Raw genomic sequence first — 24,205 nt, forward strand, 5'->3', positions numbered from 1 at the left:
AGGAAGCCCCACCTGAACTCTCCCAGTGCAACCAGCTCAGAGAGCCATGGAGCAGGAGCCTGCTCCCCTCCCCCAGCACAACACTCCCACAGGGAACAAAGCCAGCCCAGGGAAGTGCTGGGAGCAGGGGAGGGCTCCCTGGGCTGTCCCACAGCACTCTCTGTGCTTCCCAGTTTCTCGGAGGAAGCCTCCTGCGGCTCTCAGTCCCAGCGCCGCCTCTCAGGTGCTACCTCCCCAGCTCTGCTGCCCCCAGGCTGGCAGAGATGGATGCCCTGAGGAGCCAGAGCTGCTGGCTGAGCTTTGCCCCAGGCTTCAGACCACCAGGGAGCTGTGGAAGACGACGCTGTCCTCGGGCTGGCTCCGCTTCCAGCGCTCGTAGCTCAGCGCCGGAGGCTCGGAGCCCTCGCTCAGGCTCTCCCCCACGGCATCCTGCCGTGCTCCGAGGAAAGGGCTGGGGGCAGGGGGCTGGCAGGAGGGAAAAGTGCCCATGCCAGGGCTGGCAGAAGCTGGGAAGCCCCTGAAGAGGAAGCCCACGTTTGGGAAGAGAGGCTTGACCAGGCTGACAGGGCAGAAGGCAGAGCCGGTGGGGTTGAAGTGCACTTTGTTCTTGTCGGGGCAGGAGGGCTGGAAAGGTTGCTCAGGGCTGGGGGAGCTGCAGGAGACACAGGGGGGGGGACACGGTTAGGAACACCCCCAAGGACACTGAGCACCCACAGGGAGAACACCTGGAGCTGAGCACTCTGACAGAACTGCCTGAGCTGCAGGGCTCCTGAGGTGCAGAGCAGCAGGAAAAGCCTCTTCTGGCAGCAGGCTGGGTCACAGCAGCAGCCCAGCAGGGTGGAGGTGGCAAGGGACCTCTTGGAGATCACCCAGTCCAACCCCCCTGGCAGAGCAGGGGCACCCACAGCAGCTGGCACAGGATGGCACCCAGGGGGGGTTTGGAATGGCTCCAGAGCACCTCTCTGGGCAGCCTGCTGCAGGCCTCCATCAGCCTTCAGGAAGTTCCTCCTGCTGTTCAGATGAACTTCCTAAGCTCAAGCCTGTGCCTGTTCCCTCCTCCTGTCGCTGGGCACCACTGAACAGAGCCTGCTCCCACCCTCCTGCCCCCCACCCTGGCAGTGTTTGCTCCTGGGATGCTGCCCAAGAGATTCCCCAGGGCCTGGGAAGGAGCAGGGGTGCCAGGATCCTCCCAAGCCTCAGGCTCTGCCCTTCGGCTTTCAGGTCCCAAAGCAGCCAGCAGCCCCTGGAGGCTCCCCCCAGAGGCTGCACCCAGCTCTCAGGACAGGCTCAGGGCGCAAACTGCAGCAAGCAGAGGCCCTGGCTGCCCCCAGCCCAGCCCCCCTGCCAGGGCCCAGCCTGCCAGGGGCTGCTGCCACACTCACCAGGCCTCCTCGAAGGCCCTGACCCTCTCGCAGCCCTCGGGAGGTTCCCTCTTGAAGACATAGCTGTGGTTGGGCCGGGGGGAGGCGGCGAAGGCCAGGACTGGAGAGGGGCTGCCCCCCTCTGCTGGGGAAGCAAAGAGAGCTTGAGAAGGGCCTGACAGGGAGCCACAGCAAGGCTCTCACTCAGCACACACACACAGAGCCTTCAGCCCCTGAGGCTGCAGGACCCCAAAGCCACAGCTGTGGAGCTCCCAGCCGGCCTCCTCCAGCGGAAAGCGACCGCCCGGGAGGCAGCTCCTGGAGCTGCAGGGAGCCACGGAGCTGGCAGCCTCCCCCTCACCTCAGCTGCACCTCCCAACCAACCCAGCACAGCACAGGGAGGAGCCACTGCCCAGGGCTTGCCACAGCCCTGCCCTCCAGCCCCTCTGCCTTCAGCCTTTACCTTTCTCCTTGGGGTCTGGCTGCGCCTCCTCCACCGCCGAGGAGGCCTCCGCTGCCCCCAGCCTGCCTGGGGCGTGGGGAGAGAGCTGGAGAGGCACAGAGGGGGAAGGAGAGAGGGAGAGGCTGCTGCAGCTGCCACTGCTGGGCTCCAGGCTCAGGGACACATCTGCAGAGCCTCTCTGGGCAGGTGCTGGAGCTCTGTGGCCATCTGGGACATCCAGGATCTAGGGGAGGAGGCAGAGTGTGAGGAGCGAGGAAGCTGCCAGCAGGGAAGAGGTTTAGCACCCCCAGAGAGCAGCTCCTGGGGGGGCAGGGCCCAGAGCTGGGGGGGCAGAGCCTCCAGCTCAGCAGGAGGCAGCTGTGTGCAGCCAGCAGGATGCCAGCCCTGCTGCAGCCCAGCAGGCAGCTCCTGAGCTGCCTGGGACCACCTCTGCCACAGCTGCACAGCACAAAGCAGCCTCTGGGGGCCAGCCCCAGGTAGCCTGAAAGCTGGCAGGGTGGTGTCACCCACCCCAGGGTCACAGCACCAGGATGTGCTGAGGGAAGCCAGCAGCCACTGCACCCAGTGTGGAGAGCCCCAGGCCTCAAGCTAGACCCAGAGCAACCTCCCCAGGCAAGAAACAGTCCCAGGCAGGGCCTTAGAGAGCTCCAGGCCTGAAGCTAGACCCAGAGCAACCTCCCCAGGCAGGGTCTGAGAGAGCTCCAGGCCTGAAGCTAGACCCAGAGCAACCTCCCCAGACAGGGCCTTAGAGAGCTCCAGGCCTCAAGCTAGACCCAGAGCAACCTCCCCAGGCAAGAAGCAGCCCCAGGCAGGGTCTTAGAGAGGACTTCCAAGCCCCCCCAGCAGGTCCAGGGCCATCCTGTGAGCTCCACTTACCCTCAGCAGCTCTTCCTCTCCCTGCCCCTTGACAAATGCTTCCTCCAGCTCCTGGTTCAGCCCTTCCAGGCTCCTGTGCAAGCAGGGGCTGAGCCTCCACATGGGGGATGGAGAAAGGAAGCCTGAGGGACAGTCCTGTCACAAGGCAGAAGCAAGGCAGTCAGGGCTCTGTCTGCACCAACTCAGCAGTCACAGCTCCCCCAGAGCCTTCCAGGAAGCCAAGGGGGGAGGACTGACAGCAGTGCAGGGCAGAGCACAGGGACACAGCCTCCTCCCACCAGCCCAGGCTGCCCAAGGCCTGGCCTAGGTTTCCTCCCCAGGCTTCCTGCTGCTTTCACAGGGTGCACATTCATCTCTTCCCCCCTGTTTTGGGGTCTGCTCCCCAACCAGGGTGGGATGGAAGCCACAAGCAGATGCTGAAGTCTCACACTGAGGAGGTTGGGAGGAGAACAAAACTTCTCCCTTCTCAGACTTGAGAGCAGAAGGGCTGAGAAGAGGCTGGAGCCCTGCCCAAAGGAGTTTGCCCTCCAGCTGCCCAGCAGAGGGGCTGAGGGCAGAGCAGGGGGAGAGGTGAACCTACCCTGAGTGGTGGCAGCACAGTGTGGTCACCCTGCAGCCGAGAGCCCTTCTGGGCTTTGCTGCTTCTGCCACTCAGCTTCGTCCTCTGCAGCTGCTGCCTCAGCTTGGCAACCTGGCAAAGAAAGGCTCAGCTCCAGAGCCAGGCAAGGAGCACAGCACCAGCACAGAGCCTGCCTTGGCTCTCTCCTCCCCCTCTCTCCCAGCCCACAGGGGAGTGCCACAATAGAGAGAGTCAGAGTCCCCCCAGCAGCAGCAGCTCCCCAGGGATGCTGCAGAGGCACTCCCAAGGCCTCATCACCAAGTCCCCCTTTGGAGGGTGGCCAGGAGCCCTTCCTGAGGAGGATCTGGGGTTGTCTCCTGCCTACAGAGCATGAGAAACCAGGGCCTGCCTGGCACCAGATCCACCACAGTGCAGTGGCTTCACTGGAGCCACCTGAGCACAGCTGCCTGCTGGGGGAAGCCAAGGAGATCAGCCTCTAGCTGAGCCACAGGGTGCTAGGGATGACAACAAAAGGGCTTTGGCCTCATCTTCCCTAGCATCCTGTCCTCCCACTGCCCTCCCATGCAAAGCAGGAGCCTCCTCCTGTCCCTCAGCAGCTGCCCAGAGCCTGCCCCAGCAGGGGGAGGAGGCTGCTTTACCTCTGTGCCCTCCACTGCCCTCCCATGCAAAGCAGGAGCCTCCTCCTGTACCTCAGCAGCTGCCCCAGAGCTTGCTTATGCAGCTGGGAGGAGGCTGCTTTACCTCTAGTGCCCTGCCATGTGAAGCAGGAGCCCCCTTCTGCCCCCCAGCAGCTGCCCTAGCAGGGGGAGGGGGCTGCTTACCTCTGTGCCCTGCCCCTCAGCAGCTGCCCCAGAGCCTGCTCCAGCAGGGGGAGGGGGCTGCTTTACCTCTGTGCTCTCCCATGTGAAGCAGGAGCCCCCTCCTGCCCCCCAGCAGCTGCCCCAGCAGGGGCAGGGGGCTGCTTACCTCTGTGCCCTGCCCCTCAGCAGCTGCCCAGCAGCTGGTTCATGCAGGGGGGAAGGGGCTGCTTACCTCTGTGCCCTACCTTGCCAAGCAGGAGCCCCCTCCTGGCCCCCAGCAGCTGCCCCAGCAGGGGGAGGGGGCTGCTTACCTCTGTGCCCTGCCCCTCAGCAGCTGCCCCAGCAGCCTGCTCCAGCAGTGGGAGGGGGCTGCTTTACCTCTATGCTCTCCCATGTGAAGCAGGAGCCCCCTCCTGTGCCCCAGCAGCTGCCCCAGCAGGGGCAGGGGGCTGCTCACCTCTGTGCCCTGCCCCCCAGCAGGGGCAGGGGGCTGCTCACCTCTGCGCCCTGCCCCCCAGCAGGGGCAGGGGGCTGCTTACCTCTGTGCCCTGCCCCCCAGCAGGGGCAGGGGGCTGCTCACCTCTGCGCCCTGCCCCCCAGCAGGGGCAGGGGGCTGCTCACCTCTGCGCCCTGCCCCCCAGCAGGGGCAGGGGGCTGCTCACCTCTGTGCCCTGCCCCCCAGCAGGGGCAGGGGGCTGCTCACCTCTGTGCCCTGCCCCCCAGCAGGGGCAGGGGGCTGCTTACCTCTGCGCGGTGCTCGGCGCTGCCCCAGGAGGCGGAGCGCCGGTGAGCGCCGCCCGGCCCCGCCGCCGCCCGGCCCCAGGCCGCCGGAGTCTGCAGGGAGGGGAAGGAGCGCAGCTGGCACCGCTGGCACCGCTGGCACCGCTGCCACAGCCCCGGCAGCGCTGCCCACAGGCTGCCCCTGCAGCCCTCCCACCCCCCAGGCTCACAGCACCCTCAGGGAGGTGGCACCGAGGGGCTGGGAGCGGAGCCCCGCGGAGGGCTTGGGCTGGAAGGCAGCTGAGAGATCCTCCAGCTGCAAGGCCCTGCCAGGGGCAGGGACCCCAGGCCTCATCCAGCCTGGCTCAGAGGCCTCACAGCTCCTCTGGGCAACCTCTTCCAGTGCCTCACCACCCTCCCAGAGAAGAACTTCCTCCTAAGAGCCAATCTCAGGCCAGCTTCTTCCAGCTTGAGGCCATCGCCTCTCATCCTGCAGCAGCGGCAGGGAGCTCATCCTGCCCTGTGCTCAGCACTGCTCAGGACACACCTGGAGTCCTGTGCCCAGTTCTGGGCCTCTCAGGTTAGGAAAGAGGTTGAGCTGCTGGAAGGTGTCCAGAGAAGGGCAACACAGCTGGGGAGGGGTCTGGAGCACAGCCCTGGGAGGAGAGGCTGAGGGAGCTGGGGTTGCTTAGCCTGCAGAAGAGGAGGCTCAGGGGAGACCTTCTTGCTCTCTGCAACTGCCTGCAGGGAGGCTGGAGCCAGGTGGGGGTTGGGCTCTTCTCCCAGCACCAGAACAAGAGGACACAGTCTCAAGCTGTGCCAGGGGAGGTTTAGGCTGGAGGTGAGGAAGTTCTTCCCAGCCAGAGAGCTTGGCCATGGGAATGTGCTGCCCAGGGAGGTGGTGGAGTCCCCATCCCTGGAGGGGTTTAGGAAGAGCCTGGCTGAGGCCCTTGGTGCCATGGCTGAGCTGATCAGATGGTGCTGGGTGCCAGGTTGGGCTGGATGAGCTCTGAGGTCTTTTCCAACCTGGTTAACTCTGTTCTGTTCCACCCTGGCACTCTCTGCCTTGGCCACCAGGCCCTGCCCAGCAGTCAGTGGCTTCATCACCACAGGCACTTGGGGGAGAGGAGAGAAGCCAAAGCAGTGCTGTGGAGAAGCCAAGCCCCAGGCAGGCTGCAGGCACTGAGTGCACCCAGAGGAAGAGCCCTGCCCAGGCCTGAGAGCACAGCCTGCAGCCCCCAGCTGCAGCCCCAGCCCCTGCCTGCCCCCAGCTGCAGCCCCAGCCCCTGCCTGACCTGCTGCTGCAGCCCCAGCCCCAGCCTGCCCCCAGCTGCAGCCCCAGCCCCTGCCTGCCCTGCTGCCCCCAGCTGCAGCCCCTGCCTGCCCTGCTGCCCCCAGCTGCAGCCCCTGCCTGCCCTGCTGCCCCCAGCTGCAGCCCCAGCCCCAGCCTGCCCTGCTGCCCCCAGCTGCAGCCCCAGCCCCTGCCTGCCCTGCTGCCCCCAGCTGCAGCCCCAGCCCCTGCCTGCCCTGCTGCCCCCAGCTGCAGCCCCAGCCCCTGCCTGCCCTGCTGCCCCCAGCTGCAGCCCCAGCCCCTGCCTGCCCTGCTGCCCCCAGCTGCAGCCCCAGCCCCTGCCTGCCCTGCTGCCCCCAGCTGCAGCCCCAGCCCCTGCCTGCCCTGCAGCCCCCAGCTGCAGCCCCAGCCCCTGCCTGCCCTGCAGCCCCCAGCTGCAGCCCCAGCCCCTGCCTGCCCTGCACACACACACTGGGAGAGCCCAGGGGCTGCTCCAGCCCCCAGCCCTGCCCTGCAGGGCTCAGCCCCAGCCCCCCAGCTGCTTTCAGGCAGTGCCTATCCATGGAGATCAGCAAGGGCTGCTAATCTGATCAGCAGAGGGTGTGAGCTTCCTGCCACTGAACTCAGCTCTCTCCCACAGGCTCTGGGATCTCAGCAGTCCCAAGGCACATCGTTCCCTCCCCCCAAACATCACATTTCAACCCCCTGCCAGGCCTGTGGGAGGCTCTGGATGAAGCTTCCAGCCCCAGGCTGCCAGGAGGTGCAAGGGCCTGAGAACAGTTCCTCTCCTGATCTCCCCAGAGGCTGCTGCAAGAGCAGCAGCTGCTTCCAGCTCCCCTCCTGAGTCACAGGGGTGGCAGCAGCCTCTCCTCCCCCAACAGGCTTTAAAGTCTATGTGAACTGAAGGAAGAAAGCAGGCTGGCCACAGAGCTGCCAGGTCTCCCCTCCTGCAAAGGGTCCCAGGTGATTTCCAGGCAGGATTCCAACCCTTGGCAGGCTCTGGGGGAACCCCCTCCTCACACAGTGCTCCCCACAGCCAAAGCCACTCGCTGCCTGGGGCTCCACTGGGCAGTGCCTGTCAGCAGCAGACAGCTCAGAACCTGCTCTGCTCCATTTGCAGCCTCCAGTGTGGTTGGAGAGCAGAAATCCACCTGCTGAGCTCCCAAGTGTTGACTGCAGCCATCCCTGAGCTGTCCCTCAGCCATTCCAGAGCTGAGGAACACAGCAACAGGAGGAGGAACCCCCTGGCAGAGCCCAGCCCTGCAGCTTCAGCACATGGCACAGCTGAGCTCACTTCCTACCTCCAGGACTCAGCTCAGCAACCCAGACCTCATTCTCTGGCCCTCAGCCCAAAGCACTGTGTCATTTGCTGCCCCAGAAGGGAGCTGAGGAGAAGAGGCAAAGGTCTCAGAGCCATGTCCCACACCCCTGGGGGCAGCTGAGCTCCAGCTGCTGCACCACTTTCTCCTCAGCCTGCTGTGAGCCCCAGAGCTCTGCACAACCCCCCTGGGGAGGGAGGGCTGACAAACACCACAAACCCACCCCAAGAAGGCAGTGAAGATGCAAGCTGCAGTAGGAAGGCCTGGAAAGCCCAGAGCACAAACATGTCCCACCTCTGGCAGGCAGGGCAGGAGGAAATGACAGAACCTTTTGTACTAACTGTGGCCAAACCACTTCCTCAGAGAAAGGAGGGAGCCAAAACCCCAAACCACCACCCCCCTCTGCTTTGCACAGCAAGATAAAAGCCCCTGTGGTGCTGCCACCCTCCCCCAAGCACCTGCAGTTCCAGCTCTCACTTAACCACCTTCTGATAGCCAATCTGCAGGGCCCTGCAAAGCAGCTGCTCAGCAGCTGACTGAGGAGGGAAGGGAACAAGTGCTGGCTAGCAAAGCCCCAGGTTTGGCTGAGCAGGAAGCCTGAGGAGTGGCAGAGTCCCGGAGGGTTCTCGGGGGGGGCAGGTTTGGGTCTGCCAGGCAGGGTTTCACTGCCAGCACTCAGCAGCCAAGCCAGTGGGCAGGCAGAGGGCCTGGTGTGTGGGGAGGAGGAGAGCCCTGCTCCCTCCAGGGGTGCAAGGTGAGATCAGCATTTGCAAGGTGGCTGCAGACACCGGGGCCCAGCCTGGGCCATGCCTGCAGGGCAGAGGCTGAGCTCCCCTCCTGCTGCCTGCCCCTGGGGAGGGCAGGAGGTGCTGCTCCCCTCCAAGCCTCTCCCCCAAACTGCTCAGCCCCTGAACAGGAGGGTGAAGTGTGTGCAGAGAGGAAGAGTGTGCTCCCCTGCCCCAGCAAGCCCGTCAGATTCTTCCCCTTCCTTTGCAGCACGGCCCCTGCCCTCCCTCAGCAGCGCTCCTGCCCCGCTGCAGCCCAAGCCAAAGGCAGGCAGGGAATGGCTTGGGAAAAGGACAAGGGAAGCTGGAAGCCAGTGGAGAATTCCCTGCCAGCAGCCCAGTCAGAAAGTGGGGAGCAGCAGAGATCCAACCAGCAAACTGCCCAGGGCTTGGATGTGCCAAAGAAATGGCCGGAGCCAAGGGCTGCTGCCCTCCTCCCCGGGGGCTCTCCCAGCTCTGCAGACAGGCAGCTGCTGCTTGCTGCCACACAGCAATATTTACAGGTTGCTAAGAGTTCCTCGAGGCCTGGAGCCCTTCCACCCCCTGCACTGCTCCTCTCTGACAGCAGGGCCCTCAGCAGAGAGCACCCCTGCCTCCTCCCAGCCCGTGGCACGCAGCCCGTGCCTCTTACATAAGGGCCTGGCCCAGAGCTGCGAGCCAGGGGGAGAGCAAAACAACCAGCCAGCAGCATGGAGCCAAGAGTGGAGGAGAAAGCCAGAGGCCATCTGCCTCCAAACAGGGCCAAGGAAACTCTTAGCACTGCCCCAGAGTGGAAGCCACTGAAGCTGAGAAGCAAAAAGGGGAGGGGGTAGGGGGGGGAGTAATCCCTTCCTAGAAAGTTGCAGCTGGACAGAAGGAAGCTGAACCCTCCCTGCTCACCCCTGGGGCCAGCTCTGCATCCCTCTCCTAGCCCAGAGCCCCCCAGGGCAGCCTGGAGGTGTTTGTACCTGGGTGGCTTTGTCATTCATGCAGGAAGTGGCAGCTCCTTCAGCATCCTTTGGCCACTGCCCCAGCAGGTAGGAGCCCAGGACGGTGTCGAGCGAGGAGGTGCGGCGCACCCGGGGCTGCCAGGGGCAGGAGGCCTTCTCCAGGGCAGCAGCACAGGGAACACTGGCTGGAGAAGAGGGCACAGAGAAGAACAATCAGGACCTCCAGAGCCAGCATCTCAGCAGCAGCCACCACAGCCAATGAGCCAACAGCCACTGCAAAGACGAGCAGCAGCAAACGTGGCCTGGAGGTGTTCAAGGCCAGGCTGGAGGAGGCCTGGCGGGGAGGGGTCCCTGCCCACGGCAGGGGGTTGGAGCTGGGGGGATCTTGAAGGTCCCTTCCAACCCAACCCATCCTATGATACAGCCTGGAGAAGTCCATTTGCTTCAGGGGAACCAGAGGCTTCCAACAAGCAGCCCCTGGAGGTGAGCAGCGTGTGGCCCAGGGGCAGGCAGCACAGCTGCCCCTCTTCTGCAGCCCCCTCCTCACCCTCACAGCTGAGGAAGGCAAAGAAAAGGGGGGTGGGGGGGGGGTGGGGGGTTAAGCCAGAGCCCAAAAAAGGCAAGTTGGAGCCAGCAGCAGAGGCTGTTTGCATTTCAGTTTGATTAGGCATGCAAATCCCCAAGCACATTAGGAACCAGCCCTGTGGCCTCCTGGCAAGGAAGGCAGGCCCAGAGGAACCAGCCCTGTGGCCCAGGCCCAGCTCTGCTCTCCAGGTGCTCACAGGATCCTAGGGTGGGTTGGGTTGGAAGGGGCCTCCAAAGGTCACCCAGCCCACCCCCCCTGCAGTCAGCAGGGCACATCCTCCACTAGATCAGAGCCTTCTTGAGCCTGCCTGTGAGGGTCTCCAGGGCTGGGGCCTCAGCCCCCTCCCTGGGCAGCCTGGGGCAGTGTTCCAGCAGCCTCCTGGGGCAGAACCTGTTCCTCACACCCAACCTCAATCTGCTTTTCTCTCACTGCAGAGCACTGCTCCTCATCCTGGCCCTGCAGGCCTTTGGCAGCAGTCTCTCTGCAGCCTTCCTGTAGCCCCCTTGGGGTACTGGCAGGCTGCTCCAAGGCCTCCCCAGAGCCTTCAGCCCCAAGCTGAACAACCCCAGCTCCCTCAGCCTGGCCCCACAGAGGAGGCTCTCCATGCCTCTGCTCAGGGCCCTCCTCTGGGCCCTCTCCATCAGGTCCATGTCCTTGCTGTGCTGAGGGCTGCAGAGCTGGAGCAGTGCTCTGCTTTCCCCCCCCCAAAACAAGGGCATGGCAGGCAGGCCAAGGCCAGCCCCAAAGTGTGCCACACCAGTCCTGCCTCTGCCAAATGCCTCTGCACAGAGGGGGCTGAGCAGCCACTGCAGGGACAGGGGGTGGGAGCCATCACCTTTCTGGATCAGCTGAACCAGCCACTGGCAGGGGAGGAACTGCAGCTGGAGGTGAGGAAAGGGTGGGAACCAACCCAGAGCCAGGTGGGAGGGGGAGCAGAGCTTCAGGCCCTGCCTGGCAGCCACACCTCCCAAGGCCCACACCGGACTGCAGGCTGATTGTGCTGGGGCCAGCTGGCAGCTGCAGGCCTGGTCCCAGCAGTGCAGGCTCAGCCAGACACCAGCTCGCTGAGGCAACTCCCCAGCACTTCCTCCTGGCCCCCATGGGCTCTGGGGCCTGCCTCCCCAGCAGGCATGACCTCAGCCCTCTCTTCCTCTCACCTTGCTCACCACCACTCAGCTGCTGGCAGGGGAGCTGACTGCTCCTGCCCTGGGCAGCACAGCTCCCCTCCTCTCCCTGCCCTGGGCAGCACAGCTCCCCTCCTCTCCCTGCCCTGGGCAGCACAGCTCCCCTCCTCTCCCCTCCCCTCCTCTCTCTGCCCTGGGCAGCTCCTCTCCTCTCCTCTCCCTGCCCTGGGCAGCTCCTCTCCCAGCACCCCTCTGAGAGTGCCTGCAACCCCCCCAGCAGCTCTCCCAGAGTCCCCTTTGACACAAGCAGCACCCCCTGGCTGACCTGGGGCCCCCACTGTGCTGCAAGCCTTCCATGGGCCCACAGCAGCCCAGAGGGCCCTCGAGAGCAGCCATGCCTGAGCCATGCCTGAGCCATGCCTGAGCCATGCCTGAGCCCCTTTGCTTGGAAGGGACCTGGCAGCTCATCCAGCCCAGCTGTGAGCCCAGCTCACACCAAACCATGGCCCTCAAACATCACCTCCATGGCTCTGACACCCCTCCAGGCATGGGGACTCCACCACTGCCCTGGGCAGCCTCTTCCAGGGCTGGGCAAGAAACTGTTCCTCATCTCCAACTCAAACCTCCCCCGGGGCAGCTGGAGGCTGTCTCTTGTCTTACCACTTGTTCCCTAGGGGGAGAGACCAACCCCCACCTCACCCCCACCTCCTCTCAGGGGGTTGTGGAGAGCAGTGAGGTCTCTCCCCAGCCTCCTTTCCTTCAGTCCCCCTCAGCTGCTGCTCTCCAGACCCCCCCAAGAGCCTCTCCCTGGACCCCTCAATGTCCTTCTCAGAGTGAGAGGCCCCAGACTGAAGGCAGCAGTTGAGATGTGGCTTCCCCAGTGCCCAGCACAGGGATGGATCCTTGCCCTGGTCCTGGCTGATGCAAGCAGAGGAGATGTGGCCTCCCCTGGTGCCTGCCCACCACCTGGAGCCACTGCTGGACCTCTCCAGCAGGCACAGCTCTGCCTGGAACGATTTGGCTTGCTTTCAGGCAGCACCAAGGAGCCCCAAGGGCTGGGGGGGGGGTGCCCTGTGTGAGGGGGCAGAGGCTGCTGCTCAGCCCAGGGCCTCAGGCCCAAGGAGGAGGGTGGCTGAGAGGCAGCAGGGCAGGGTGGAGTGTCCTGTTTACTGCTCAGGGCTGTTATCATGCCTCCAACACAGAGCCAGCACAGCTGCCACCTGGCCCCCAGCACTGGAGCTGCTCCAGGGCAGCTCCACAGCTGACAGAGGGGCAGGTTGTGGCCCTTGCCACAGCCCATGTGCCCCTGGAGCTGCTGCAGATAGCAGAGCCCTCAGCCTATCTCCAGCAGCCATCCCTGCAGCCCCCAGGCACAGCCTGGTGCAGCTCACAAGCAGAAAGTCACAGCCTGCAGAGGAGACTCCAGGGGGACCTCAGAGCTGCCTTAGGTTGGAAGGGACCCCAGGGATCCTCTGCTTCATCCTCCCCACCGTGGGCAGGGACAGCTCTCAAGGAGGCTCAGCTCATCCAGCCTGGCCTTGAGCACCTCCAGGCAGGAGGCAGCCACAGCCTCCCTGGGCAGCCTCTCCCAGGGCCTCACCACCCTCAGGCTGAAGAACTTCTTCCTCAGCTCCAGCCTAAGCCTGCTCTGCCTCAGCTGCAAACCATTCCCCCTTGGCCTGGCTCTGGACACCCTCAGGGCAAGTCCCTCTGCAGCCTTCCTGCAGGATCCCTTCAGCTAGTGGAGGGCAGCTCTGAGGTCCCCCTGGAGCCTCCCCCAGCCCCAACACCCCCAGCTCCCTCAGCCTGTGCTCACAGCAGAGCTGCTCCAGCCCTTGGCTCATCCTTGTGGCCTCCTCTGGACTCTCTCCAGCAGCTCTGTGTCCTTCTCCTGCTGGGGGGCACCAGAACTGGAGGTGAGGTCCCAGCAGAGCAAAGTGGACAAGAGACAGGGGCAGGACTTCCAGAGGATCCCCAGTGCCCCACAAGCCCCAGCAGGGCCTCACCCCTGATCTAAGCTCACTCCACCAGATGATACTTGACCAGAGCACACAGCCCCAAGGGCCAAAAGCACCTCCAGCAGGCAGCAGAAGTGCTGCTGGTGTCAAAGCCCCAACCCCAAAGCCTCAACACCCACAGGCAGCCTCCATGGAGCTGCAGCTTCAGCCCAGCTGCCTGAGAGGCTGCTGCTGAAGGAGGCCCAGAGACAACCCTCAGCCTTCACCCAGTGGCTTTGGGGTTTTTTCCCCACCCCCCAGGAGGGAAGAGATGAAGGGAGATTGTGCCCCCTGATTGCTGTGCTGGGCAGCAGGATTGGTGCTGAGCAGCCCCAGGCTTTGGCACAGCACTGAGAGACACCCTGCAGGGGAAGGAGCTGCCTCTCCCCAGGGCTGTGCCTTCCCCACACTCTTGTGCCCGAAAGAAGGGGCAGAGGATTTGAGAAGCCACCCTGGAGGCCAGCCCCAAGCTTCCTCCTGGCACCCCAAGGTGCTGCTGCTGCTCCAGGAGGGAGCACAGCTCCTCACAGCAGCCCAGAGCAGGGGGCAGGCAATGCACTCATTGGCTCTGGGAATCCCTGGAGGGGAGCAGGGAGCTCATCCTGCCCTGTGCTCAGCACTGCTCAGGACACACCTGGAGTCCTGGCTCCAGTTCTGGGCCTCTCAGGTCAGGAAAGAGGTTGAGCTGCTGGAAGGTGTCCAGAGAAGGGCAACAAAGCTGGGGAGGGGTCTGGGGCACAGCCCTGGGAGGAGAGGCTGAGGGAGCTGGGGTTGCTTAGCCTGCAGAAGAGGAGGCTCAGGGGAGACCTTCTTGCTCTCTGCAACTCCCTGCAGGGAGGTTGGAGCCAGGTGGGGGTTGGGCTCTTCTGCCAGGCACCCAGCACCAGAACAAGAGGCCACAGTCTCAAGCTGTGCCAGGGGAGGTTCAGGCTGGAGGTGAGGAGAAAGTTCTTCCCAGCAAGAGAGATTGGCCCTTGGGATGTGCTGCCCAGGGAGGTGGTGGAGTCCCCATCCCTGGAGGGGTTCAAGAGGGGCTTGGATGTGGCTCCTGGAGCCAGGGTTGAGCTGTCAGGAGGGGCTGGGTTGGACTGGATGATCTCTGAGGTCTTTTCCAACCTTATTGATTCAATGATCACTGGAGAGCACAGCATGGCAGGGGGTGGAAGGGACCTCTGGAGAAGCACAGAATGGGTTGGGTTGGAATGGACCCCACAGCTCAGCCAGTCCCAGCCCCCCCCTGCCATGGGCAGGGACCCCTCCCCCCAGCCCAGCTTGCTCCAGGCCTCATCCAGCCTGGCCCTGAGCACCTCCAGGGCCTACCTCAGGCCTCTGCAGAGGAAGTGCCCCACAGCTCTCAGCATGTGAAGTGCCAAGCCCTTGGCCTCTCAAGCAGCTCTACAACTGAAGGGAAGCTCCCACCCAGGCCAGGATGGGATTTCACAGCTCTCTGCTCATTGCAGGCAAGAGGAGCACAGGGCCACAGCCCTCAGAGCACTGCAATCCACTGCACCTTCTAGGGCAGAAGCAGAAGCTGTGGTTAGACCACAGTGCCCCTCATGAGCCTTGCTCAAACCCTAGCCACAGCCCAAGCAGGCACTGGCTGCTCCCAAAGCACAGCCCTGGGTGGGGGGAAGCCCACAAGGACTCTCATCTGCAGGGCTGTGTCCAGCTAAGGGACCCCCCAGCACAAGGGGGGCATGGACCTGATGGAGAGGGTCCAGAGGAGGCCACAAAGATGATCAGAGGGCTGCAGAGCCTCCCCTGCAGGCACAGGCTGAGAGAGATGAGGATGGGTTAGGTAGTCAGGAGGTGCTGGGTGGCAGGCTGGACTTGATGAGCTCTGAGGCCCTCTCCAACCTCTGTGGAGAAGAGAAGGCTCTGGGGAGCCCTTGGAGCTACCTTTCCCCACCTGAAGGGGAGCCACAGGCAGGCTGGGGAGGGACTGCTCAGAAGGGCCCTGAGGGGATAGGCCAAGGGGGCATGGCTGGGGAGTGGAGCAGGGCAGAGGTAGGTTGGACAGCAGGAGGGAGTTCTGCCCAGGCTGGGGAGAGCCTGGAGCAGGCTGCCCAGGGAGGTGCTGGAGGCCCTGCCCAGCCCTGCAGACGTTCAAGCTCAGGCCCTGGGCTGCCTGCTCTGCTTGGAGATGTCCCTGCTGACTGCAGGGGGCTTGGCTAAGGCCTTGGAGGGTCCTGTCCAACCCAGTGCCATCTGTGAACCCCTAAAGAACCCTTCCCTGCCTGACACAGGGAAGAGCAAGCCACTGAGGGGTGCAAGAGGGGAAAGCCAAGGGGAAAGAGGATCCCAGAGCAGGCTGTGGAGCTGGATTGCCAGCTGGCACAACCCAGCCCCAGGGGCTCCCCAGCTGGCCTAGGAACACAAGGGGAAGAGATTCCCAGCTTTGCAATCACTCCCCTGGTGACAAACTGTCCAGAGCACAGCTGGGGAGGGCTGCCCAAGGGACACAACATCTGCAGAGAGCACTGTGGGGAATCACCAGAGGACACCAACCAGTTCAAGCTGTCCTTTTGGGATGCAGACAACAGTTACACAGCAGCTCCCTCCCACAGGGCTCAGGGCCTGAAGCTGATGGGAGGAGAAGAGCTGAACTCTTCAACTCAGCTGACTTGGAAGCTTGGCTTTGGAACTGAAGAACTTCAACAGCCTCCAAGCCTTTGGGCTTGAAGCCCCACATTAGGCCTCACTTTGGTGGGGTCTCCTCTCTGCCCCACTGCTCCAGGCTGGGAATGCTTCTGGACTGGCTCCATGGTGTCAGAGTGAAGTAAGAACTAAAGGGGGGGAGGTAAAAGAAACCCCAGCCCAAAGCAGCTGGGCAGGCAGCCTCTGCTGAGCACTGAGTGCTTCAGGAGCAAGCAAAAACTTGTTCAAACCTTGCAGCCTCAGGACTTGTTCCCTCTGCTCCTGCAGAAGAGAGGTGACTAAGGAGAGAGCAGGATCACCCATGGCACCCCCAGCAGGAGAGTGAAACCCAAGCAATCAAGACAGAGCTGTGGCTTTGGGGGGTTCCCCCCCTCCCCCCTCTCTCCTATTGTCAGCCTTATGGAAATCAGCTCCTGATAAGCATCTCAGAAGCAAGCTGACTGCAAGAGGCAGGGCTCTCCCTCTCCAGAGGAGCAGCTTTGTGTTCTCAAGCCTTTGAAAGCCTTCCAGGGCAGCCAAAGCAAAGCAGAACCAGAGGAGCACATCCCTGAGAGTGCTGCAGGTCCAGACAAGGTGGAAAGCAAGGGGGGGGAAGGAGGTTTCCTGTCCTTTCAGGGCACAGATCACAGCAACACTTGATGGCCAAGCCTCCTCCCGTGGTCACCTTCAAGGTCAGTTGCAGGAGGGCTTTAGGTTGGACATGAGGAAGAAATCCCCTGCAGTGAGGGTGGGGAGGCACTGCAACAGCTTGCCCAGGGGAGGTGTTCAAGGCCAGGCTGGATGAGGCCTTGAGCAACCTGGGCTGGTGGAAGGTGTCCCTGCCCAGGGCAGGGGGCTGGAGCTGGCTGAGCTTGAAGGTCCCTTCCAGCCAACCCAAAGCATTCTGTGAGCCAATGAAATCTCCCTGGAGGGTCACAGTATCCTAGCACCAGTCAGGGTTGGCAGGGACCACGAGGATCAGCCAGGTCCAACCCCCCTGCCATGGGCAGGGACACCCCACACTAGATCAGGCCTGGCCAGAGCCTCAGCCAGCCTGGGCTTCAACACCTCCAGGCCTCAACCACCTCCCTGGACAACCCATTCCAGGGTCCAACCCAAAGCTACTGAAGCAACTTTGCAGCAAGGGAAAGAAAACCAAACCAACATCAATCACAACATCTAACAAGCCTTCTGAGTCCCTCCCTGGGGCCTCCTCCAGCTGGGAAGCAGCACAGAACAGAATAGACCAGACCAGGTTGGAAGAGACCTTCAAGATCATGGTGTCCAACCCATCAAGCAATCCAACACCACCCAACCAACTAACCCATGGCACCCAGCACCCCAGCAAGTCTCCTCCTGAACACCTCCAGGGCTGGGGACTCCAGCACCTCCCTGGGCAGCACATCCCACTGGCCAATCTCTCTCTCTGTGTAGAACTTCCTCCTCACCTCCAGCCTAAACCTCCCCTGGCACAGCTTGAGACTGTGTCCTCTTGTTCTGGTGCTGAGTGCCTGCCTGGGAGAAGAGACCAACCTCTGCCTGGCTACAACCTCCCTTCAGGTAGTTGTAGAGAGCAACGAGGTCCCCCCTGAGCCTCCTCCAGGCTAAGCAACCCCAGCTCCAAGGAGCTGCTGGCAGCCCTGGGTTACAGCTAAGCCCTCAGCAGTGCATCCAGTGGTGGCACACAGCAGCCTCAGGCTCCAGCAAGCCAGGAGCTGAGCAAACTCTGCACTTCCCATTCCTGAGCCCTCCCAGCCTGAAAGGATGGGCACAGAGCAGGAGAAACTCAGGCATGGGGAGGGGAGGCAGCCTCCCAGAGCCACCCAGCACAGCCTCCTTGCCAAAGGATGCCTGAAGCTCCCAGGCAGCTCAGGTGGATGCTGCCCTTTCAACACCTGAGCTTTGCAGAGGGAGAGCTCAGAGCACCTGGTGCTCCAGGTTATTTCTCTCACAGGCTTAGGCCAAGGATTTGGGTTTGCTTTTGCAGCCAGCCAGTGATCCCCACAGCCAGAGCAGAGCTGCTCAGAGAGCTGCTCCTGTTCCCCCAGCTCCCTCCTCACCCAGCACATGCTGAAAGCTTTGCCATGCTCCATTCAGTGCTCTCAGGTAAGCCCCAGGCTGAAGGAGTCACCAATGAGAACCCAGCCAGGGGCAAGTTTCCAAAGAGCCTCTGCAGCATTCTGCTGTGCACAGGGCTGGTCAAAGAGCACAGCACTGGAATCCCAGCATGGGGAGGGTGGGAAGGGACCTCTGGAGCTCAGCCAGTCCTACCTCCCCACCTAAAGACACCCACAGCAGGCTGCCCAGGGGCACAATGGCCAAGCTGGCTCCCCTTGCACCTTTCCCTGGATCCCAGAGAGGTAGAGGTGGGAAGGGACCTCTGGAGCTCAGCCAGCCCAAGCCCCCTGCCCCAGCAGGGCTCCCACAGCAGCTTGCCCAGGGGCACAATGGCCAAGCTGGCTCCCCTTGCACCTTTCCCTGGATCCCAGCATGGGGAGGGTGGGAAGGGACCTCTGGAGCTCAGCCAGTCCTACCTCCCCACCTAAAGACACCCACAGCAGCTTGCCCAGGGGCACAATGGCCAAGCTGGCTCCCCTTGCACCTTTCCCTGGATCCCAGAGAGGTAGAGGTGGGAAGGGACCTCTGGAGCTCAGCCAGCCCAAGCCCCCTGCCCCAGCAGGGCTCCCCCAGCAGCTTGCCCAGCAGCACAATGCCCTGGGAGGGGTTGGAAGCTCCCCACAGAAGGAGACTCCACAACCTCTCTGGGCAGCCTGCTCCAGGCCTCCAGCACCCTCCCACCAAACAACTTTCTCCTCCTGCTCAGATGGAGCCTCCTGGGTGCCAGTTTGTGCCCACTGCTCCTTGTCCTGTTCCTGGGCCCCAGGTGAGCAGAGTCTGGCCCCAGCCTCTTGCTCCCCCAGCCTTTAAGCTCTGTGCTGAGCACTGCTCAGGTTCCCTCTGCCTGCCCTTCCCCAGCTCCCCTGCTGCAGAGGGAACAAGTCCAACTGACTGCCCAGTCCTATCCCTTCCCCCTGCAAAAGCCTCTTTGCAAATGCCATCCCCAGCGTTTCCAGGCAGGGGGGAAACTTGTTTCACCCACAGAATGTCAGCACAAGCCAAGATCAGCTAGAGATGTGGCCTTTGTTTCCCCTTTCCCACACCCCTATCCAGGGGCTAACAAACTGGGAGCAGCAAGTTTGGGCTGCAGGTCTGATCTGGATCAGCTGAGGGCTGCGAGGCCCTGAATGGGCTCCAATTACCGGGCCAGAAGCTCACTCCCCGTTAAACAAAGCCACCTGCAAAGCTCTGCCTCCAAACCTCAGCCACCCACTGTGCTCTGCACAAAGACTGAGGGGATTCCAGGGGACAGAGGCAGGATGCTTCCTGGCCAGGGCAGCAGCAGGACATCTTCCAAGGCTTTTCCATCCCTCCAGGATTGGTTTTCCCCTCCCCCCCACCTGTGTTTAACCCTTCCACCTCCTCTCAGCCTGCTCACACACAGCAGGAGCTCCAGGCTAAGGCAGGATGAGGTCCTGATGATGGATCCCATGGGGCAGCAGCACCACCTTCCTTTCTCCTGAAGGGCTTTGCTCCCCTCTCCAAACTGAGCAGCTCCTTCTCCAAGGGGGACTCTCTCTCACCACAAACCTCTGTGCCCCTCCTCGCCTCAGCACCCCCTGGAGAAGTGCAGGAGTCAAAACAGCGCCGAAAAGACCTCAGGAGCAGACACCACAAACATCTGGATCCTGATGTCAGTAACCAAAGCCCTCAGGCCCTTTCCTCAGGACACAACCCCCCCATTAAATAGCCACTGCTGAAGCAGAGTGAGGCCTGGAGCCCTAAGCTAAGATGGAAGGGGAGGGCAGGGGGGAGACCTCCACACTCAGCAAAGGGAGTAACAAAATGGTTTGGGTTGGAAGAGACCTTAAGGATCATCTAACTCCCTCCCATCCCCCTGCCATGGGCAGGGGGCACCTCCTAGCAGCCCAAGCTGCTCCAACCTGGCCTTGAGCACCTTTCTCTGCAAGGAGCAGAGAAGACACTGTGAGAGCTCTGCTGCAGCCCTGCCATGCAGGCAGCAAGCCCACAGCACTTCCAGGAGCAGACAACTTCAGCCCTAAAGCCACACTGCCAACAGAGCCCACTCATCTCCCTCCCCCACCAGGCCCAGGACTCATCCAGACACCAAATAAAGATGTCTGGGCAGCCTGCTCACCGAGGGCCTCTAGCAGGAGGCACACAGCAAACCCCCCCTGGACATCTCAAAAGCAGGCAAGTTCAGCAGGCAGGCAGGCACCCAAATCCCATCTGGCTGAGTCAGCTCAGCCAACAGCAACCTCCTGAGCAGCTAAAATGCACCCCAGAGTTGTGGGGAGAGTGGTGAACTCCTCTGGGTTCTGGTCAGGAAAGCTCTGCTGGCACAGAGGCTTCATGTGAAGCCCATGCAGTGCAAGACCAGAGCAAGCCACTCAGGAACCCCAAGTGCCCACAGAGGCTCAGAGCTGAGGACTGCCATGCCTGCACCTCGCTGCTCCTCCTCTCCTGTGCCACATCATCACCCAGGCAGTGTTTGGAAGGCAAACAGACAGTTGGCCTTCCTCCTCCCACTCTGTTCAGAAGGCAGTGGGTAGGTGGCTCCTGGTGCAGCTCTTCATCCCATCTTCACCTACATCCCATTTAGTATGGAATGAGGAGGAGGAAGAGGAGGAGGCTCAACTGATGAAGTGTGCCACAGCTTGGCTTGTCCACCATACTCCATCTTCTCCCTCTCTGAGCCAATGCAGATCACCAAGACTCAGAGCATCCCAGAATCATCATGGTCAAAGGAAGAGCTCCAAGGTGGAGGCCAACTGTGGAACCAACCCTGCCAAGCCACCACTAAACCACACCTACCCAGCCTTTAAATCCTTCCAGGGATGGGGCTGCCCTGGGCCAGGCCTTGATGAGGAGAGAATCTGAGAGGAGGGAATTGGTCCTAACATCCAACCTGAAGCTCCCCTGGGGCTGCAGCTTGAGGCCACGTCCTGCAGTCCTACCACTTGTGCCTCAGGAGAAGAGACCAACCCTTAGCTGGCTCCAGCCTCCTTCCAGAGAGCTGCAGAGAGTCAGGTCTGCCCTCAGCCTCCTTTCCTCCAGACTAACCAACCCCAGCATGGAAGCTCCCTGCCCAACATGTGCCTCTTCTCAGTGGCTTTGGAGGAAGCCACCAAGGCCCCCAGCAGCAGGAGCATTGCCCTTGACCTGTTTAAACCTCAGAACCACCCCCCCAGCTCATCCCACCCCAGGGGACACACAGCAGCCCCCCTGCCAGCCTCCTCTGCCCACCCCAGCAGCTGCCTTCAACCCACCTGACACAAACAGATGGGACAGGGACAGGCCCAGGCTGCACCTGAGGAGCATCAAATGTCAGCACTGTACCTGCTTCATCCCCCCCTCAAACCACATCACTGGAGAGAGAGAAGCAACTCAAAGACCCCCCCCTGACCCCAAAGCCACACAGCAGGCTCACCACTGAGCTGACATCTTGGAGCTCTAAGCAGCAAGTCAAGCCCCTTTCAAACATCCTCAGGCCTCTTTCCTGGCACCCCCCAGCTCTTCTTCTGAACAGAAGCCCTTTGAGAGACTCAGCAGCTGCTCCTCATCTCAATGGGATCCTCTATTATCAGAGCAGCTGCAGGATCAGACCCTGGATCACCCCTCAACTCCCCCCTCTCCCCAAGCCAAGCCAGAACCACAGCAACCCAGCAGCTCAGAGGCAGCAGAGCCAAGCTGTGGTAGAGCAATGGATTTCCACTCTGAGCTCCCCTAAAGGTAGGAGCAGCAGTGTCAGAGGATGACTCACCACCAGGAGCCCAGTTTTCACTCAAACCCTGCCAGTTCACTGCTTGCAGCTCCCACACACACAGGCAGGGAGCAAATGGAGGCTTCCACACAGCAAGGAGGCAGAGAGCAGGGGAAACTTCAACACCTCCCAGAGTGTCCATGAAATGACTATGATCAGGAGGGGAAAAACAACCCAACCTCCTAGAGCCTGAGCAGCTGGGGGGGAACAGAGCCAGGAAGAAATGAAGAGCAGCAATGCTGGTTCATCTCAGCACAGCTCTGAGGGGTTTGCCCTCAGTAAAGCTGCAGTGGTCTTCACCAGGCTCTGGAGCAGGTACAGCCCAAAGCTCTCACACAGCCCAGAGAGCCCTGGCAGGCCTGGCTCTCCTTCCTTTGAGAGCTGCTTCACCTCCTGACATCTGAAGCTCCTGAGGAGCTGCCCTGTTAAGAGCAACTTCACCTCAATTTGGCCTGGCTGCTGAGAGGGGAGCAGCGAGTGGCCCTGGAAAGGATGTATTTCATTAACCTGTTTCAAGTGTAAATGCAGCAAGAAGAAAGCTGTTTAACAGCTTCTCTGCTCAATACCGACCCCGCCAGGGGCAGGAAGGGTCGTACAGCTCAAGCAGTGACGTTCGGGATGCTTCGGGAAGGGCCATTAATCCTCACCGCGGGCCGGGCTGCAGCGCTGCCCTCTGCAAAGCGACCTAAGCGGCTCCTGCCTTCCAGGAGAGCCCAGCCCTGCAGCTGCCACCCTCGCCATCGGCCGGCCCAAAGCTTGTCCAGCGTTTCTCCATGCCCACAAGCCTGTCTGATCTCACGTTTAACCCCCAAAGTCGTTTCACTCGCTAGCTGAATTCCTCCTGGTGATAACGAGCGGCCAAGCAAGGACCTGACATCCAAAAGCAGCCCCGCGAACAGCCAAAGGCAGTTAAGTACCTCAAGAACAGCCAAAGGCAGTTAAGTACCTCAAGAACAGCCAAAGGCAGTTAAGTACCGAAAGAAAAGCCAAAAACTATTATTAGCTCACCCCCCCCCCCCCCCCCCCAAAAAAAAGAAGTTATATTTAAAGAAGCATTCCTGAAGGGGTCAGAAAAATCTCAGTAACGTGATCGAGGGCCGATTGCTATCAGCAGAAATCAAACTATTGCTTCCCGATCAAGCCACATCAGCTGCAGGCAAGCCAGGGCTCGGGTTTTTCGGTGAAATCGCCTCCAAACGGCCAGCTCCTCGCCACAGGAAGCCCCACGCAGCGGGCCAGGGCCAGCCCCGAGGGGAGACCTGGAAGCCCACGGGGCGGAGATCAAAGCCCCTGCCTCGCGTGGGTGACCGTAGCCCACGGGCAGCCTTGTGCGTGGCTCGGCTATTCCGGGGCCGCGTCCCACCGTGTGAAGTTTCCCTTCGCTCATTGTCTTCGGTGTCGTGACCCGCTCCCTCCCAGGTTCGTTTCCCCCCCTCCCCTGCCCCCGGTTCTCGCATTTCTCTTTCACTTCTAGCCAGGTAAGATGAAGGAGGGGAAGCCTCCCGAGCACGCAGCGCTTTTCGCCAAGCCCGGCACTGCCTCGACAGCCCCGAACAGGAGGGAGGTGGTGTCGGTGCGCACAGCACCAGGTGAAGCAGAGCTCAGCCCCATCCCAGCCATTGGGCCCCAGGGCGAAGAGCGCTTCCCGGGGGAGGCACGCTGCGGAGCGGGTCGCACCGGGCCCGGGCCCTAGTAACCAGCGAGGTGGCCCTGGGTGCTGGTTCGGACGCCCGGCCCGGGCCCGTCCATCGACACCGGGGGCAGGGAACACGCGTGTTCCCCACAAACCCGGCTGCGCACCGGCGCTGCCCGCCTCCTCCCGCCGTTACCTGCCCGACCCCCGTCTCCACGGCGCTGCTGGAGCTGGAAGGGGACGGTGGCACGCAGCGGCTGGGGCCCTCCCATCCCGCCGCGGCAGCAGGAGCCGCCGCCCGCCCCCGCCATGCCCGACCCGCACCCGACTCGACTCCGCCGCACTGACCCCCCAGCCCCGCCGCGCCGCTTATCAGCGCTCCGGGGGCGGGCCGGCAAGAGGAACCCGGCGCTCATTGGGTGTCCGCAGCCAACCGATCCGCCCCCCCCGTTACCGGCAGCCAATGAGAGCGTTCTACAAGCACCTCCCCCCGCACGCGCTGCTACAGTAGCTAATCACGAACGCGTTAAGGATTAACAGGCGTCACCCTCCGCGCCACAGCCAATCCCAGAGGAAAGCACCGCCCAAGCCTCGCCCTCTCTCCCGCCCCCGTGGGGGTGGCAGAACCAATCGGAGCAGCCGACAAGCCGACTCTAGTGGGGGAAACCAATCATAAGCCTCCTTAGCACCCCACCCCTTCACCGCGAACACCAATCAGAGGGGCCCCACAGTGGCTGCGGCCCGGTTTCTCTTTCACCTTGGGAGGGAGGAGGCAGGGGGGAGGGGGCGGGGACAGGGACGGGAAAGCTCGGCCCGGTGCTGCCGGTCCCGATACGGCACGGCCCGGCCGTGTCGCCACTCGCCTCGCCGCGGCCTCTTCCCTCCCCAGGGTACAGCAGCAGCAGCAGGAAATGCAAGGCCCAGCCGGCCCAGGCCTTTTTCGGACCCCCGGGGAGGCAGCTAGGCCGCGTTCTGCCCTCCTTCCCCTTCCAGAGACGAAAGAAAAGGGCAGAAAGAAGCGAAACGGCTCCGAAAGAGTCGAGGTGAAGGCGCAGGTCTGCAGCGCTGAGCTCTCGGTCTCCCCTCCCAGGGCCTTAAAGAAGCTTTGGCTATTTTTACAGGTTTCTCCCCCCAGACGTTCTGCCCTAGGCCAAGTGAACGCTGGCAGCTGCTTGCCTTTGAAAGCGAAAAACCTGTTCCAGGAAGTTCTGCTGCAGGTTTTAACTGCGCAAACTTCCACTTTCTGTACCCCTCAGACGCCC

At 62.4% G+C, this 24,205-nt stretch overlaps 1 protein-coding gene across 1 annotated transcript; it reads right to left on the reverse strand.

Moving 5' to 3' along the window:
- Positions 1–100: 100 nt before the first annotated feature.
- FAM117A (family with sequence similarity 117 member A) lies at positions 101–23,271 on the reverse strand. The gene is made up of 8 exons (XM_054176653.1): positions 23,140–23,271; positions 9,143–9,309; positions 4,825–4,914; positions 3,281–3,391; positions 2,701–2,835; positions 1,825–2,047; positions 1,383–1,503; positions 101–652 (listed from the first exon to the last, which is right to left on the reverse strand). The coding sequence occupies exons 1-8, from the start codon at positions 23,252–23,254 to the stop codon at positions 313–315; spliced, it is 1,302 nt and encodes a 433-aa protein (XP_054032628.1). The 5' UTR covers positions 23,255–23,271; the 3' UTR covers positions 101–312.
- Positions 23,272–24,205: the final 934 nt, after the last annotated feature.

The sequence above is a fragment of the Dryobates pubescens genome, chromosome 36, assembly GCF_014839835.1.
Source record: "Dryobates pubescens isolate bDryPub1 chromosome 36, bDryPub1.pri, whole genome shotgun sequence".
Lineage (NCBI taxonomy): Eukaryota > Metazoa > Chordata > Aves > Piciformes > Picidae > Dryobates > Dryobates pubescens.